Below are 16826 nucleotides of genomic sequence, written 5' to 3'. Positions count from 1 at the left end.
TCTTCCCAGATTAGGAAATATGAAGAACTCTGATGTCAGTGTTAAGTTTTCTGTTTTTTCCCTCCCCAGACAGACTCTCCTGTAGCCTAGGCTGCCCTTGAATTTCTAATCATCTGGTCCCTAGCTTCTGGATGCTGGCTTACATGTGCTGTAGATTAAATTTAGGACTTTATGCCTGTTTGGCAAGCAGTCTGCCCACTGAGCTACACCCCCAGTTTTATGTGGGCAGCTTAAACTGATATATAAATATATCATATTTTATCAGATTCCCGGTTGGTGGACATTTTTGTTATTTTCATGTTTTTTTTCTTCTGCAGGTAATGACATAATGAACATTTTTGTAAACACACCTCTGCAGACCAGGAGTTTTTACAGAAAATAAATGTGAACATTTTTGCAAATACACCTCTGCAGACCAGGAGTTTTTACAAAGAATAAGTTACATGCTCGGAGAAATGGCAAATTCCCGCTTAGCATTTTGACATAGAATCTGTAACCTGAGTGAATGTCTTTTAAGTAGTCTAATGTGCCGAGTAAAATCCTGTGAGGGCTGTGAGAGGAGGAACAAAGGCCAAGGAGTGGCCTCTCCATCGGGCTCGGCCACGTGTGTGCTGCTGGACCACAGGGGCCACTTCACCTCCCTGACCTTCAGTCTCTTTACTTCTGAAGGGGAGCAAATTAGGACTGCCCCCCAGTTTACCTCACTCAGTTGTTACCATCAAATGAAACAAAGCGCTAAAAGACTCTCAGTGAGGAGCCAGTTTTAGTGTGACCGTGACTGTGACAGTCAGCAGCCATATGCCCAAGCTGGCATCAAGAGGAAGGAGGGACATTCCCCTCTGCTTCTGTAGACATATGCAGATATGTAAACATTCACACCATCCGTGGATTTTGTTGTTTATATATGCATTGTTGTTGTTTGTTGTATGTTTGTTTGTTGAGACAGGGTCTCACTACATAGCCCTAGACAGTCTGAAGCTCAATATGCAGACCAGGCTGGACTCGAACTCAGAGACCTTCCTGCCTCTGCCTCTCCTGTGAGGGATGCACCACCCACCTGGCCCTATATATGCATTGTTTTACATGTTACTTGTATAGTTCACCTGTAGAATAGTGAAAAGATCATTAGGAGGCCATTAAAATTAGTATGTAGAGACTGGCTCGGCAGAGAAAGGTACCTGCTGCCGAGCCTGATGACCTGAGTTCAGTCCCTCCAACCCACATGGTGCAAGGACAGAACCAACTCAGGAAGCTGCTGTCTGACCTAAGTGTGTGCACAGAGAGAGGTGTGCAAAGATAATTTAAGATATTCAGTAAACCTATGAAGTAACCTGAAATTTGAAGCATGATTATATAAAATGACATGAGATGTTGTAACATACGAGAAGTTATAGCACAGAGTGAAGAAAAGCAAAGGTTTTTACTTCTTCAGGAGAAGCATTTTGATTCAGGGTGGTTGCAAGCGATGAAGAGCAGACATCTCAGGAGGCAAGCTGCTGTTGCAGGTATAAGGGTCTGTGCTTGAATGGGAAAGCATGGGACATTTGGCTATTTTCCTACCTTCCTGCACTTCTATCATAAGTGCATTTTACTTGAAAACAGGAAAAATCAATCACAGAAAAAATGTAAAATTATTGCACAAGCCACAACTTTAATGGAAATAAAAATACAGAAAAGGAAAAGCACACCCCACGATCACTCTAAATCTGAGAAATAAAATAGTCTCTTTCTCCCCTTGGTGTCTTTGTCTGAGGGAATGTGTAGTGTAGATAGTCTGTGACCAGGTTAATGGCTTCAGAACAGGACAGGCAGGACAGGACAGGACAGGAATAGATGTAGTTGTATACCGAGGAAAGGAGAGGAGGCTGGGGCACCTCACCGTGGGGGAAGGACACACTATGTGGCCCTTGTAAATGATGGAGAGTGGTTTTGAAGGTCAGAGTGATCAGGGCAGCTCCAGGTAGGTCAGGCACTAAGGATTTGGCCATTGTGTGTCCTGGTCTCTTGGTAACAATCTGTGTACGACAGCTAACGCCATGTGCCTCTCAGCTCCAACAACTACAACAAACAGTACAAGCAGGAGACAACCTGCTCTGCAGGCTTGACCCATGGAGAAGAAAGGGCTCTGGACCCTTCTCTTCAGTACTGAGGACCAGAAAGACCCCCAAGAGCAACACTAAGTGGTGTTTCAAAACCTCTCTGAGACTGTTTCCCCACTGGTAGTGCAAGAGTCACCGTGATGTCCGCATAAACCTCACCGTGGTTCTAGGCACCGAAGCACTCTTCAGCTAGTGGCTAGCACCACTGTGCAGTGTGTTTAACGTGTATCCTTCTTGCTGCAGTGAAAGTAAAAGGCAGCAAGCCCTGATGGGAAAACCTGTGTGTCCTCATGTTGTGGTCAGTGGGTTGGCACCATGTCCAGTGCTCTGCTCTACACAGTCACCCCCACCGCTGGTGCCACTACCTTCCTGAGAACATGTGACTTCCTGTTTTCTGAATTCTTAACCTACACTGTCATAGTCAGTTGAGTCTGAGACTGGGGGTTGGGGTGAATGTCAGCAGGAGCCTGGGTCCCAAGCTAGGGTTCCAGAGGGGAGGAAGCTTAGGGGCTAGGAAGGGAGCTGTTCCTACCTGGGCTGTGAACTGTTTGATTACCACAGATGACATAAGTCCTTTGTACTGAGTACTTATGAGGTCTGAAGGACCATATAGCCTGGGAGGGGCCTAGGATGGTGTCAGGGTCACATGGTAGCAGACCCAGACCTTGGTCTCACATGGGCTCCCCTCCAAGGACATGGTCTTACCTGCAAAGCTGAAGTACTTCCTATAAACTGGACAAAAGCTGGGCATGATCATGGGTGGGAATGGAAAGACTGAGAATTAGAGCCCCCCACCAGGGGTGGGTGGGTGAGGAGTTTCTTACCCCCAGACGTGTTCAAGCAGAGGCCAGAGGCACTGGTCAGAGAAGTCCCCATGGAGGTCTGGAGCTGTCCGGATGAAAAGCATCTCTGAGGTACCAGGACCAAATGGGGCGAGATGGGGCTCACTCCAGCTGCACTCAGGGACTTTCCATCTGGGTGACCTTTGGGAGCTGTGCTTCTTTTCTGCAAAATGCAACTGGCAATGAACCTGTCGGGATTGTACAAAGCTGCTCTGAGCATTGAACCAGACTGTGCAGGGAGAATGCGCTTTCTAAAGGGCACGCAGACCAGCACCGATGTGAGTCTCGTCAGGGTGTGTTTACAAAGCCAGTAGTCCTCAGAATGCGCCCATGCAAAGAGCACCTTCTGTGGGCCAGGTCCCCCGCACACAGTGGTGATCTGACTTTATCCTCACATGGTCCCGAAAGCCAGCATTCGCCATTGTGTCTGGGAGAGTCTGTCCAGCTTCTGTCCCCAGACCTAGCATGGAGGGGACGGGGGGAACCTGTCCTCTATTCTTCCTGCTGCTGTACCTACAGATCTTCTGTGTGACAAGGATGCTGCTGGAGACAGCAAGGTGGGCACATGCCACCACGCAGGGGCCTCTCCATACAATGACCTGCCCTGTGGTGTCAGTCTCTTTAAGTCCTTCTTGCAGGAAGGGTTTGAAGCTCAGAGTTAAGGAATCTCTCAAACACTCAGCTCATGAGAAATAGACTCCCACCTTGACCCTGAGAGACTTTCTGTCGAAGAGGCCTACACTCCTTCCTCACATCTCCTGGTGAGAAAAACAGAATGAACCAGCCGGGTTTCCCAGCACTTGCTGAAGAGAAATGCACCAAGCGATGTGATCACCCGTCACTGTGACTGCGTGTCCTAAGCAAGGGCCATGCATTCACAGGTGTGTGTGTGGGGGGGGATTTCTGGAGTCTGCACTAAAGATGAGATTCCCCTGAGCGGAGGGCCAAGGAAGCATCTGGAGTCAGGGGACACTCCAGCTTTGCCATTAACTGACGTGTGTTCCTGATGAAATTGCTTCGAACTTCTGGCCTCAATTTACCAAGCTGCAGACTGGGCCCGATAAAAGCTTTCTACCTGCCTTCTGGACTCCTCTCCGAGTCAAACCCCATCAGGCACGGGAAGTCATCTTAACAGCAGAAGCTGTGGTCAGATGGTTTGAGGTAGTTGAGCAGATACCCAGCTCCTCAACCGGATTTGCTACAAGGGGAGTTTGGTGTGGGGGCACAGCAGGGTGTGTCAGCAGCTATGACAGGGCCGGGCTTATTAAAAACCTAATCCCTGCTGTCAGAAGCTGATCCCAGCTGGGAGACACTAGAGGAATGAGATTCTCCTAGGACTCATGTCTCCCCAGGCTGCCCTCTGGGGCTTAAAATCTACGCTGACACGGGAACCAGGGCTCTCGTGAGGCGACAGCAGCGTGCTCAGCGGTGGCTAGGCTCACTCTTCCTAATGATCCAGGACATTAGATTCTGAACTGACAGACACTCCTTGAGCTGTCTCTGGCTGGCTGCCCTGGGGGCCTCCATCAGTGAGTATCTCACACGGTCTAGTCCAGGTGTCCTGCCAGAAGGCAAAGACACCAGCTTTTTAGTCACAGGCTTAAAATAAAAATAGAAGTGACCATGCTAGCTAATGTTAGGAGGAACAAACCAGGTCCCTCTCCTGGTAGGTACAGATGTATCTAATCCTCCATCGACAAGGGGCTAAGTAAGCTTACTCCCTTCATACAAAGAGGAAACTGAGGCTTGAGACGCTCGGAGCCAGGGGCATGGAGCCAGCCGCTCACTGCCTTAGAGCAGAGAGACAGACAATGAATGTGTTCTCCTCTCCAACCGTGACATTTTCTCTTGTGTAGATGGTATGGTTACATAGCTGTGGAAGGTGAAATTTCCCTCTTCATGCTCTGGCTACAGCAGCGCAGCAGATACAGGGTCTCCGTCCCCAGGTTCTAGCACAGGCTGGCTAAGTGAGCCTCCACAGGGAGCCCTTCTAACAGGCAAGCAGGCTCCTGGGGGCTGTGGGTCTGGAGTATGGGCGCAAGCATAAGATAAAATGGCTTTCCCATCATACAGGAAAACAGTGCCCTAAATACCTCCCGACAAGCACCCTGGTGCTGTGCCTGGCTGGCGTGGGATGTGGTAGAGATGTGATAGGGTTTGCTAGCGGCTCAGGAAAGGAGATGGTCAAGCCTCGGCCTGCGGGTGGGAGGGGACAGCACGGCCACCATGACAAGTGGCACTGTGAAGAACTGCTGCTGGGTGAACGCTCCCAATGCCAGACACCAGTGCCCTTGCTGAGGAAACAGAAACCCTGCCATTCACACCTGTCCAAGCAGCCTTACCACAGCCCTTAAGGTAGAGGCAAGCACCCCCACCCGGCTTTCTGGACAGAGGGCCCTAGACCCAGAGAAGTGAGGTTATTTTCTAGGACCAACACAGCTAGGAAGAGGCAGGTGAAATGTGGAAGCCATCTATCCCCAGCACAGCCTCTTTCTAGTTCTGCAGCCCCTGGCATGGAGCCAATGGCCAACAAATAGTTAATAAATTATGTGGCTGACACAGGTCCTGAGTTCTTGTATGGGATTTTCCTGGGCCACATCACAACGCTCTTGAGGCCCATCCCTCTAGTGCATATACTATGGGACTGAGGAAAGGGAGGCCCCTGCAAGGGCTGGGCTAATGTCCTTTCTTCGCCAGCCCTACACGTAGCGCTTCTCTTGCTGACCATTAAACTACGCTGCTCTTTAAAAAGGGAGTAGGAAGCCTTGTCTCTATTACTCATCTTTGGGGGCTGGAGAGTGCCCAGCTCCCCGCCTGCCCCCAACTGTGCTGACTCTGCACAGCACAGAGGTATTTCTTCTTATTTGTTCTAAATTTACTATCCAGTATTTTTTTTTTCTGTTCTCATTTCACACAACAGGCAGCCGAGCGATTTTATCCGGGCTCTATGAATCTTAACCACCCTGTAAATCGCCACTGACATCTTTCCAGCCCTGAAAGGAAATGTCACTCCTGCTTTGGCAGCCTTTATTGGGGTCTGTCTGGCTTCTTAGGGGCTCTTGGGTCATTATTAGAACAAGGAGCAGCCTGGGCCCTGGCATCGCCCCATCACTGAAACATACCCTCCTTTCAACTGTAGGAAATTTGATGAATGTCCACCCTGGGCATGGGGTTGGGGGCAGAGCAGGAAGCAAAATGAATCACAGCCACTGGCCTTCAGAGCTCACAGCCTGAGAAGGGAGGTAGGAACTTCCAAAGAACTATCCAGGTGCATAGACTCTGCACCCTCCGCCATTCACTGATTACCGCTGGGGAACTCAGATGGCAGGGCATGGGCCTGATTTCTGCGGGTGTGGGGCAGAGTTGGCAGTGGTGGCCCAGAGGAGGAGCCAGGTGAAGCCAAGGTGGGCACGGCGGGAACAAGAAAGCCCCTGCGAGGTTAATGGAGCACGGGGCATAAGGGACAGGTGGAAGGGCTGGGATGTGGCCTCGTAGGGACAGTGCTCCCTACCAGGCACGAAGCCCTGGGTTTGATCCCCAGAACCACCAAGCATGGTGGTGCACACCTGTAAATCCCAGCACTTCAGAGGTGGAGGCAGGGGCATTACAAATTCAAGGTTATCCTAGACTATCTAGTAAATTCAAGGCCAGCCTGGAATGCCTGGGAAAGCTGAAGAAGGGACAGGGTGGTGGCAAGTTCTTTCCAGCTTGGTCTGGAAAGGCAGAGCCTTCCTGGGCAGCACAGAATTCCAGCGTCTTTGAAGTGTCTGGGTCATCAACAGTTTCTAAGCAGGGACTGTGGAAAGTTGACAAAGACATCTCTGCCTGGGGCCAGGAGGGATCTGGGATTCAAGTTGGAGTTAAAAGGATGGAGGGCTTCACAGAAGTGGGCATGGGGACAATAAACGAGAGTTAAGTCACCAGCTTCTGTGGAACATGTGGGCAGCCAAAAACGCTGGGTACCTGCAAGTCTCAGTGTGTTTCTGGAGGCGATCCAATGGAGCCTTAATGGTTGTGCTCCAAGCCACAAACCACTACACAGAACATACATTGAAGCTCCTGACCTGTTTCACAGGACAGACCTGGCCCCAAATGACACAGCTAGGTTTAAGGCAACGCCTGTTCACCTAATCCATGGTCTCTGCCCCCACGTGGTTGGTCAGCTGCCACCAGAGGGCGCTCCTGCCTCTGGAGACAGGCTGGAAAGCCATCGAGACCTCTGCTTGTGTGCTTCTCAGGCAGGGGTCAGTTCTCAGGTCCAACTGCTGCACACTTCACCTAGTAGGGGCTCATCAAGATCAATAACAGGCTTTGCTTGCTGGCGCGGTGTGGTTTTTTTCTCAAAGAGGATTGCTAACTTCTATTTAACTAATGTCTCTCCTTTCCCTCACCCCCTACCCTTATCTAGAGATAGTGTCAGCTACACATGCTTTAAGTGCAGTGTAACAAATAGCAGAAAGGCGGGGGGGGGGGGGGCATTAGGAATCCATCGAATTAGCGAGAATGACTAAACAGAAGAGGCTCCGAGCTAAAAAATGTAGGCTGCCTGAACGTAGAGTTCACAGTTTATGCAAGGTCTCCCATGCCGCCAAAGCAGAAGTTCTGTGGACAGTTTCATATTTCCCCTGGTCCCCGCCCCCCATTCTTCCCAGGCTCTTTCCCAGGCTGTACCTGGTGGTACACTGGCTGCTGCAGGGATAGGAGGGATGTGTTCCTGTAAGCTTGGGCACAGCTGACAGTTTTGTCTCTTGCCACAGAGGCACAGAGCTTTGGCCTGCTGGATCCCAAACTCTGCTACCTGCTAGATGGAATCCTCTTCATCTATGGCGTCATTGTCACAGCCCTGTACCTGAGAGCAAAGGTGGGTTCCCCTGGGCTCCTGTGGGGGAATGTGGGTTCCTCCATTGGGAGGATGCGTGATGGGGCTTTGGCACTGGAGTCTCCAGTCTGGGCTACACTTGGTGTGCATGGGCAAGGCAGGGGACAGCCAAGTGTGCACAGTGGATGGACTGTCCCCAGGTGGCAGACAGGGCAGGTGCATTGGTGAGGAGGGTCTGTATGAGTGCCTGGACATGAGAGTGTCCCATGGCATCTGCTGGCCAACGGGAGACTTATGCTAGGTAGTGAAGGACAAGAAAGCGGATGAATTGCGGTCTCTTCTTGGGGCCTGCTGCTGAGCTGCTAACAAAGGCCACACCAGCTTTTCTCTCCAAGCCTCAGTTTTCCCATCTGCAAATGAGAGTGATGGATAACATGGTGATTCACCAGGTACCTGAAACTATGAATTTTGTGGAAAGGATGTATCTGGGGCAGACAGATGTCTGATCCATTCAGGGCACTATAACCCATTTCCTTTCTGGCATAAGATTTTACTGGAGAAAGTCTATTTATTTATTTACTTGGAAACGATGCCTAATTGATTTGTAAGGTTCCTTCCAGAGCTCTGACTCTGTAAAAACCCTGTAGTTCCTCTCAGCTTAGGTGGCATGTGTGGTTATGCCAACTTGGGGCATGTGCTCATGACAGTAAGCCAGCACTCAGGAAAGGGCTGGCGATGATGCCAGCAGGCCAACTTAGCAGGCAGCTGTCTACCCTGAGTGTCCTGGAGTCTTTAGAGGAAGAAGTACAGGAAGTGCTCCCTGGAGGGTGAAGTGCAGGAGAGTGTTCCCCAGAGAAAGGAGTGCAGGAGAGTGCTCCCTGGAGGAAGGAGAGCAGGAGAGTGCTCCCTGGAGGAAGAAGAGCAGGAGAGTGCTCTTGGCTCCCAGCAGGCAAAGACTGAGAACCCTTTTCACACAGGGGGAGGGAGGGCCAAGGCCTTTACTTGGGATAACTAGCTACTTCTAAGACTAAAGTTGTAGAGACATCTTGGAGATGGGGCTGCATTGTGATTTTCTCTGCTCTATTGCAGTTCAGCGGGAGTGTAGGCGCTGATGCCAACCAGCAGGGTTCCAACCAGATCTACAATGTAAGTTTCCAATCTGCAGACCTGCCTGCACAGTCTTATCCTAGGACCCAGGGAAGCTCCAAGACCAGGCTCCGCTGTAGGTCTGGTCCACAGTTATCAGCCCGGTGACTGGTGGCAAGTTGTGCAATGCCAGCTTTCCAACCCAAAGACTGGGGAAGCAATGGTCTTGTCCTCGCCTTAGCCGGGGAGCGGAGGTGAATGATGAGATGCAAGGCACAGCCCCGCCTCTAGTGAGTGAAGTCCCGCCCGCCAGCAATTCTAGAGCGCACAGAAAGGCAGTGGGTCCGCGGTCTGTGTGATTTCTTCTCTGGGAGCCTTGGTTTCACTTGCTAATGAAAATGTTATCATGAACCCCAGTAGACAGCTGAGCAGGAGGGAAAGCACATGGTAACTCGGGGCTCCTGCCATCCACCATCCTGGTATCACTATTTTCTGAGGTACTGGCATGAAGAGGAAGCAGTTTCCACGACCTCTCTCATCTCTCTCCATGCCTTTTTTCAAAAATTACATTTCCTGGAATTGAAGAGTCAGTTAGGAGTGGTTAGTGCTCCTACAGAGGACCCAGGCTTTTCCCCAGCACCCATATGGTGGCTCTCAAACACCTGTAACAACACTTCCTGGGGGGTTCTGAGGCCTCTTCTGCAGACATGTGGTGCGCAACATACAGCAGGCACACACATGTACACATAACAAATAAAATGTAAAATGATTTGAACTTCTTATTGTGCTCTGTGTGTGTAACACGATGCACACATATAAGTCACCACGTGGGGCCTGGGGATTGAACTCAGATCCCCAGGCTCTGAGGCAGGTACCTTTCCCACCCAGATACCTCACCTTCCCCATGCTGCTTTTTGGGAAACCAAAGCCCAGTTTCAGTTGATGAGGTTCCGTTCTCCTGAATGTCCCATCTCCTGTTGTAGGAGCTCAATCTAGGACGAAGAGAGGAATATGACGTTTTGAACCAGAACTGGGCTGGGAATCCTGAGACGGGAGGCAAAGAAGTAAGAATCTCCTTTGTCTCTGGGGTGGGTGGGCTTTGAGGGTGGGCTGCTCATCCTAGCACAGAGGGCGCTAGACTCACAGTAACATGGATAGGGACTGGGACAAGAGGATGACAAAGAACCTCTTGCTGCCAACCCCTCCCTCTCTTCTTGGTTCCATTCTGCATCATAAGAAGCCCGGTCATGGGTAATGTCACCCTAGTCTTCACCCTAAGCTCTGTTGACCTCTCCTCCGCTGCTCCTTAGCCAACCCACCTGTACACATGATTGCATCACCTGCCTCCGTAGGACAGCCCTGATGTCAAGATAGATACAGGAAGGGGCTAAGACCTAGATTCTGAATACCCTTTTAGAACATGGCCACCTCAGTGCCAGGTGACTGTGTCCTCTGCCCTTTGTAGACTCCATTCCTGTAGGGAGGGGAAGGGCCAGATGACTCCTCTGTTGGGCTAGAGGCCTCCTAATTGCAGGGGTCAGGACAAAAGTTCAGTTTAAGGTCAGTACTACCCAAAGCTACCTAATGTCCTCAATGTTTTTGGTCATACCTGTCCACTGAGCCCTGACCTAGGTCCTCTGAGTTCTGTGCTGGGTATACATTGCTAGAGGGCTTGGAAAGTAGCAAAGTCCCTAACCCCTATTCCATTCTCCAACCACAGGATCAGGAGGGAGATCAGGACGGGGGAGGGGAAGGGCAAGGAGGGAGGGTGCCACAGCTTCCCGTGGCCACATCTCAGTAGAACCTGATGAGCATTGACTGGCTGGCTGGGCCCTGAAAGAGGGGACCCAGCCCATGTCTCCCTTTATGGTGCATATAGGAGTCCATTAGCAGGGGTGGGGACGGAATGTGTGTGCAGGAATATGCATAACCAAAGAAGTATGAGCCGTGGAGCTGCTGCCAGGGCGCAAGGCTGGGGAATGTGGAGGAGACAGACACAGGAAAAGGCAGTGAGGGTCAGGCAGCATGGGGTCGATTACACTTTCCAGCCTGAATTGTCTCTAATCTCTGCTCTTTTCTGTTCCTCAACAGAAGAAGAGGAACCCCCAGGAAGGCGTGTACAATGTACGTGTGAGAGAGTTCACCATTCACCCTAGAGAGCTGGAAGAAGGCTGGGGGAGGGGCTGTTCTCCCTTCAGTCTTTCCATCTAGGCCAGGCCTCCCCTGCATGGTTATGTGTCACCTGCTGGTAGGTTTAGAACATCCCTTGAAGCTGAGCAGGGCCACTTTTTTTTTTTTTTTTTTAAATTTTAAAACCATGGGCTCTGAGCCTGTCCTGTGGTTGGGGAACACGGTGGGAGCTGCAGCTGCAGGCTATGCTGGGCTGGAGTGTGGAGCCGGCATGTCTGAAGGGATGCTGAGCCCGCGGGCTGGAATATTCCAAGCACTTCTCTCATTGCAAAGTCCATCTCATCGCCATATTAGGCCACAAAGGTGCCACTCCCCACTGGTGGGGCCTCACAGTAACTGGTCGATCACAGCCTGTGGTATTAGCTGTGGAGAGATGACTCATTGCTCCTCTTGAGCCCTTATGTTGTCCAGTTGCCCACACCTATCCTGAATGGTTTATTATCTAGAGCAGGTAGACCAGAGAAGATTCTCCAGTCAGGCTAAGGAGCACAGGAGACTTAGTTGTGGGCAGTAATGTTCATAAGCCTAGGGCTTAGAGCCTCGAGGACCAGAGCCTGCCAGCTTGGGAATCCAGAGGCTTCTGGGGAAAGGCCCATTCTGGGTTAAGAAAACACATCACCTCTCCTCCTTCAGGCACTGCAGAAGAACCAGATGGCGGGTGCCTACAGCGAGATCCGGGTGAAACAGAAGGTAAGTGCTGCTCTTCCCTGACACCCAGGTAGGTTCCTTCCGGCCTTCCGGACATCCCTGCTAGTCTTCCTGTCCCGCCTGTGCCCATGTGACGGTGCCACTGGAAAGTACATGAGACTAGGGATGGGCTGAGATGTCAGGGCTAAATGGCAAATCTCAAATCTGTGGCTAAGCTTTGCTGGAAGCAGATTCAAACATTCAACTAATGCCACTGTTCTGTACTTACTGTGTGGGGACACTGGGTCCCAGGGGAGAATGAAAGAATGTTCATTAATGATTGCATAAGGATCTCAAAATATCCAGAGTAGAGCACTGAGTTCTGAGTAGGCAGGCGACTCTATGATTAACCGGCTAGCATGTGTGGACAGTATCTTCCATGGGAGAAGACATCAACTTCCCTTGGCAGGAACAAGGTTTGAGCTAACTCAGTATCAGAGCTCAGAACCATCACCTAGTTGCCAGTCTCAGTGAGCCTTTCTGATGGCAAGATTTTGGAGCTGCGTGGAGGTCCCAGATGCCAAAGATCTGAGTTGGGCAGTGTGAACTTAACTGCTATCTGAGGCACATGTCATCTTATTCTATAGAAGCAAAGGTCTGGCCAATGGCCTTCTGTACTGGAGGAAGGGATGCTGGCTGGGAATTAGTCCCTTCTGATCCCGAATGAGGCAGTTGAGCAAGAGTGAGTGCTACTGCTGATTCTCCTTTCTAACCTTGCTTACAGAGGCAGAAAGACAAGGGGCACAATGACCTTTACCAGGTAAGAGCTGTTGTCCACTTCCTGGGAGTGCTGTTCTGACATGGGATAAAGCTGAAGCTGCCATGGTTTGCTTGCTGCAACAGCCAGGGAGAGCAAACCCAGGGCACACAAGCAGACCGGAGGCCACTCCACTGCCATTATGTCTCTATAGCTGGGCTGGCATCTAGTTGTGGAGGCAGATACTTAGCTTTAAGCAGAGGGCTGCGGGAGTTCCATGCCATCTGGGGATAGCGGACAATAGCAGCTATCTAAAGAATGGGACGGGAGCCCCCAAAAGGTGCAGGCAGAAGTAGGAAAAGGACCCTACACAGGTGATTGGTTCCTTTGTCCACTGCCTTAGCTTAGCTCTGCTCAAAATCCTAAGACTTAGGAAGATCTAAGAGAGTGATCAGAAAGATTGAAGAAAGAAAAATAGGCAGCTTCAAAAGAGAAATGTTGTTGTAATCAGGTGCCTGGTTTATGTAAATGAGTGAAAATTATGCAGACTGCGTGCAGAGAACCTACTTTCTAAAAAGAGATCCCCTGTTGGCTTCGGCTTTTTTGTTGCTGGGCTTGCCTGAGTGCAGCTGCTTACTGGCAGCGCTGAAGCTGAAGTCCAGTTGCCTTTTCGGTCCCTGGAACAGAGAGGCTTTCCTACCCGTGAGACTAGGGCCAGCCTTGCCTGCCTGTCCAAACAATATACCACAGTGGCCAGAGACTGGAAACTCCTGAATAAGGACTGAAGTCAAGGAGCCACCAATTGCCCTATGACTAGTTCGGACTTTCTGTGGGCCCAGGAAGTAGATTCTCTGGCATATCCCAGATTCCAGCTTAGTATGTTACATGGGGAAGCTGCCTTCCTCTTTGGTTGGATGGGGAGTCTGATAGGTCCCTGGTACTGCAGGGGATAGTGTTTGAGACACTGACAAGGGGGTGAGAGCCAAGCTGGAAAAGAGTTGCTTCAAAGTCATTTTAGTAGGACAGAGAACCCACCTTTCTGTCAGCCTTCTGAGGCACGAGGTGATCTTCTCGGGCTGCCAAAGGCAGTGGGATCCATGATGAGCTACAAACAGAAAACTTGTGCCTGTGGACTCTTGTTCATTCTTTTGTGATTTGCTTTCACCAGGGGCTCAGTGCGGCCACGAAGGACACCTATGACGCCCTTCATATGCAGACCCTGCCCCCTCGCTAAAAGCCAGGGGATTTCCCACCCATAGGCCTGACCTGCTGTTGACTGTGAAGGACAGCGTACACAATTCAGTTTATTAATTTCGCTGCCACTATTTTATGAAGAGGATGCTTCTGGTTGTCACACCTGTCTTCTCCAGTCCCAAAGCACAGTACACAGAATGTCGTCCCTGAACTCTCTAAAGGGAGAGCCCCCCTCACTCTCTTACCTCAGCCCAGTTCCCACAGCAGAGCCAACCCCTAGCCAGGGGGTTGGGGTGGGGGCACTGACATCCTTCCTTCCTTGCACAGCTGAGTTCAGTTTGCTTTGTAATACCCCCAGAGAAGGCCTGGGTACTGTTTGTATTGTTCTATTGATATTGACTTAGTTTGCTCATGCTGTAAATTTGGCTTCTGTTGCCATCCTTCCCCACAGTCAGGATGACCTATAATTAGGCCACGTTGTAAAAGACAGAGGCAGGTAGGAGGGAGCCTAGGCAAGTGTCAGCCAGAAGAGGCTGAAAGAAGGGAAGCAACATGCTTGGAAGGCCCCCAGCAGTTACAAGGGGCCTCCTTCTATCAAGCATGAATCTCCCAGCTACTGTGCCAGGCACTCCAGGAATGGAAAGATGCCTTAGCTTCATGGAAAACACACTCATAAGAGTGCAAATGATTTGTGCACAAACTGGCACAGAAAACAGGACGTCACTGCATACAATAAACCAGTAATAATAAAGCCAAGGCAGTAAGAGAAAAGGGGGCAAGTCCTGCCTTCTTCCCGGAACTTGGTTCATTGCTTCTTGAGTGGCAAGAAGATCAAGCCCACTAAGGTCTGCAGTGCTCACACAACAGTGGTACAATGAGCCAATCAGTGGACTGCAACCTCATGGTAGAATTAAAGTGCCTGTGACCATGGATGGAGGACCCACTCATCTCGGGGGTTTTAATTTATACTAAGTAAACCCTCACTGTTTTGAATAATAAATGCTTTGCTAAAAATGTTGTTTGAAGCCTTATTTCAGTGGTGAAGCCTGGGTAGTAATGGAGACAGAAGTTAGCAGGTGGGTACCAGTAGATGAAGCCATCCTGAAAGTTGCCATGAGGAAGTGTCTGTGTAGGATGGGGCATTAGGCTGGCAGTTGTGCCTCCAGAAAGGGAAATGCCCAGCCTCATGACTGAGCTGGAAAAGGATGGTGGGAAAGCTTCCTGAGGTGAACCTCATTACGGAGTGCAGAGAAACTCCTCGGCAGGGCAGTAACAAGCAGAGCAGAGCATCCAGGAGTGAAAACGGAGCACTATCACTTGTTTCATAGGATTTAAAGCATGTTAAACAAGAACAGTCTTATTGCGTGGTTAAAATGTAAAGCCACGTGACTTAAAAAATCATGATGAATCAGTTCAGTGGTTGAGAACATTTGCTGATCTTGCTGAGGCCCCAGGTTTAGTTCCTGGTTTTGGGAATGAGTGCGCCTCTTCACAGAGAGCACGTGCTCATCACCTGATCTCATGGGGAACTGCTTCCTATGGGGCCTTGGAAGAAGCTAGAAGACAGCTTATAAAAGGAAGGGTCACAGTTTCACCTCAGAGGTTTGTCACATGGAGTTTGCTTGCTAGAGTGAGTCTTTTGTAAGAAGCTATGACTATCTCTACCAAAGATGTTCAAATTTTGAAACTACTTTAAAAAGTAACTTCATAGACTTACATGCAAGACATAAATATTAGAGGGAAAGAATGGAAAATAACAAGTTAATTTGACTTAGGAACAAAAAGTAGCGCCCACATCTGCCTTTTGGCTTTGACACTTTTGTCATTTTGAGATGGGCTTTTTGTCAGCATATGCCTGTCAGGGGCACCTCCCAATGATCAAGCCTTCTATCTGTGGGATTCTCCTTTCCTCAAGAAATCAGTGAGCTCTACCAAGTGCCAGATATTTGTGTCTAGAGCAGAGGCTTAGTTATGCGCATAGCAGGGCCAGAGGCCAGTTCGAGATGTGCCACTTTCAGAGGATCCTCTCCCACCACCTCTGGTTCAGGCCTGGCACGAGATGCTAGAGGTATCTGGGTCTGTCAGTCAAACGACAGAGCCCAAAGAGCCAAGTCCAATCCCAGTCAGCAGTCACACACAAAGTGAGTCAGACGCTCCAAGGAGTTCCCTTGAAGGATCAGTCAAGGGCCAGTGTGTTTGATAATGCAAAGCAGTCAGGTCTGAAGGAAACTCCTGCTACTCAACTCAAGGTTCCATTGAGGGTTTGGTAAAGAAAACAGGGGCTACAGCTCACTAAGGAAGTCAGAGGGTAAGTTTTATAAGACTAAGGTGCTTAGACTCTGAGGTTACTAGGAAGACCTGTGGGAAGAAATGATTTGGAAGGCCCATGTGGTTATCTGTGCAACTGCTTGTGTAAAGCAGTCAGAATACCAAGGCAGCAACCTCACAGAGATACAGACAATGTGAAAACACTTGGAAAATGGTTTAATGTTTTACAACAGAAATTGCAACTGTACAGTTACAGTAAGTTTAATATATATAAAAATTACAGCAGACAAATGCATCTACACAAACCCACCATTTCATTCCGATTCACTGGCACCCACACAATCTCTCCCAAGCCCTGGCCCCTCTGCCAGCCCCAGAGGGGGAAATCACATAAAGGGCACTTTTAAAGAGACAGCACCGCTCATAGTCCCCGCCACTTCCCCAGGCCTCTGGAGGATCAGCTAAACCCCAGCAAGTAGAATTGCTTGTGTTTCAGGTTTCTCAGGGGCACAGATAACAAGGACCAACACTCCAAGTTATCAGCTGACTTTTATAAACTATTCCCATGGGAGGAGAAATGGCTACAGACGCTCTGGGGCAGTGAGGCTACACAATAGCCACCCAGACTGCAAAGTCATCTTAAGGAGAAATGTAAGAGGACACCCAATAACTACTTAGGAATTCTCACTGCCTATTACAGCTGCTGGGCAGTTCTGGAAAGAATCACGTACATCATATTGTAAGTTTCCACAAAGAAGAACTCAAAGTCACATTTGAAAGTACACAAAATAACATTTGGGGAGGCCAAGGTGCCAATTTTCCTTGTGTTCCTCCCTTGACAACAGTGGAAAAACACCCCTGAATCAATATTAATTAAAAAAAAAAAGGAGGGGGGAGTGAGGGAGTTAAGATATTTAAAGACAGAAATAAACATCTTTAGAAAA

The 16826-nt window shown here is 49.8% G+C and overlaps 1 protein-coding gene across 1 annotated transcript in view; it reads left to right on the top strand.

Annotated features, from left to right (window-relative positions):
• The window catches only part of Cd247 (CD247 molecule), a 76565-nt gene extending 62017 nt beyond the window's left edge, over nucleotides 1-14548 (top strand). The window contains exons 3-9 of the mRNA XM_057769649.1: nucleotides 7699-7802; nucleotides 8850-8906; nucleotides 9830-9910; nucleotides 10938-10970; nucleotides 11670-11726; nucleotides 12448-12483; nucleotides 13589-14548. Of these exons, the coding sequence (XP_057625632.1) occupies nucleotides 7699-7802; nucleotides 8850-8906; nucleotides 9830-9910; nucleotides 10938-10970; nucleotides 11670-11726; nucleotides 12448-12483; nucleotides 13589-13654 (434 nt within the window). The 3' untranslated portion in view covers nucleotides 13655-14548. The remainder of the gene's footprint in view (nucleotides 1-7698; nucleotides 7803-8849; nucleotides 8907-9829; nucleotides 9911-10937; nucleotides 10971-11669; nucleotides 11727-12447; nucleotides 12484-13588) is intronic.
• Nucleotides 14549-16826: the final 2278 nt, after the last annotated feature.

The sequence above is a fragment of the Chionomys nivalis genome, chromosome 5 (genome assembly GCF_950005125.1).
Source record: "Chionomys nivalis chromosome 5, mChiNiv1.1, whole genome shotgun sequence".
Lineage (NCBI taxonomy): Eukaryota > Metazoa > Chordata > Mammalia > Rodentia > Cricetidae > Chionomys > Chionomys nivalis.
This window is presented reverse-complemented; position numbering and strand designations above follow the sequence as displayed.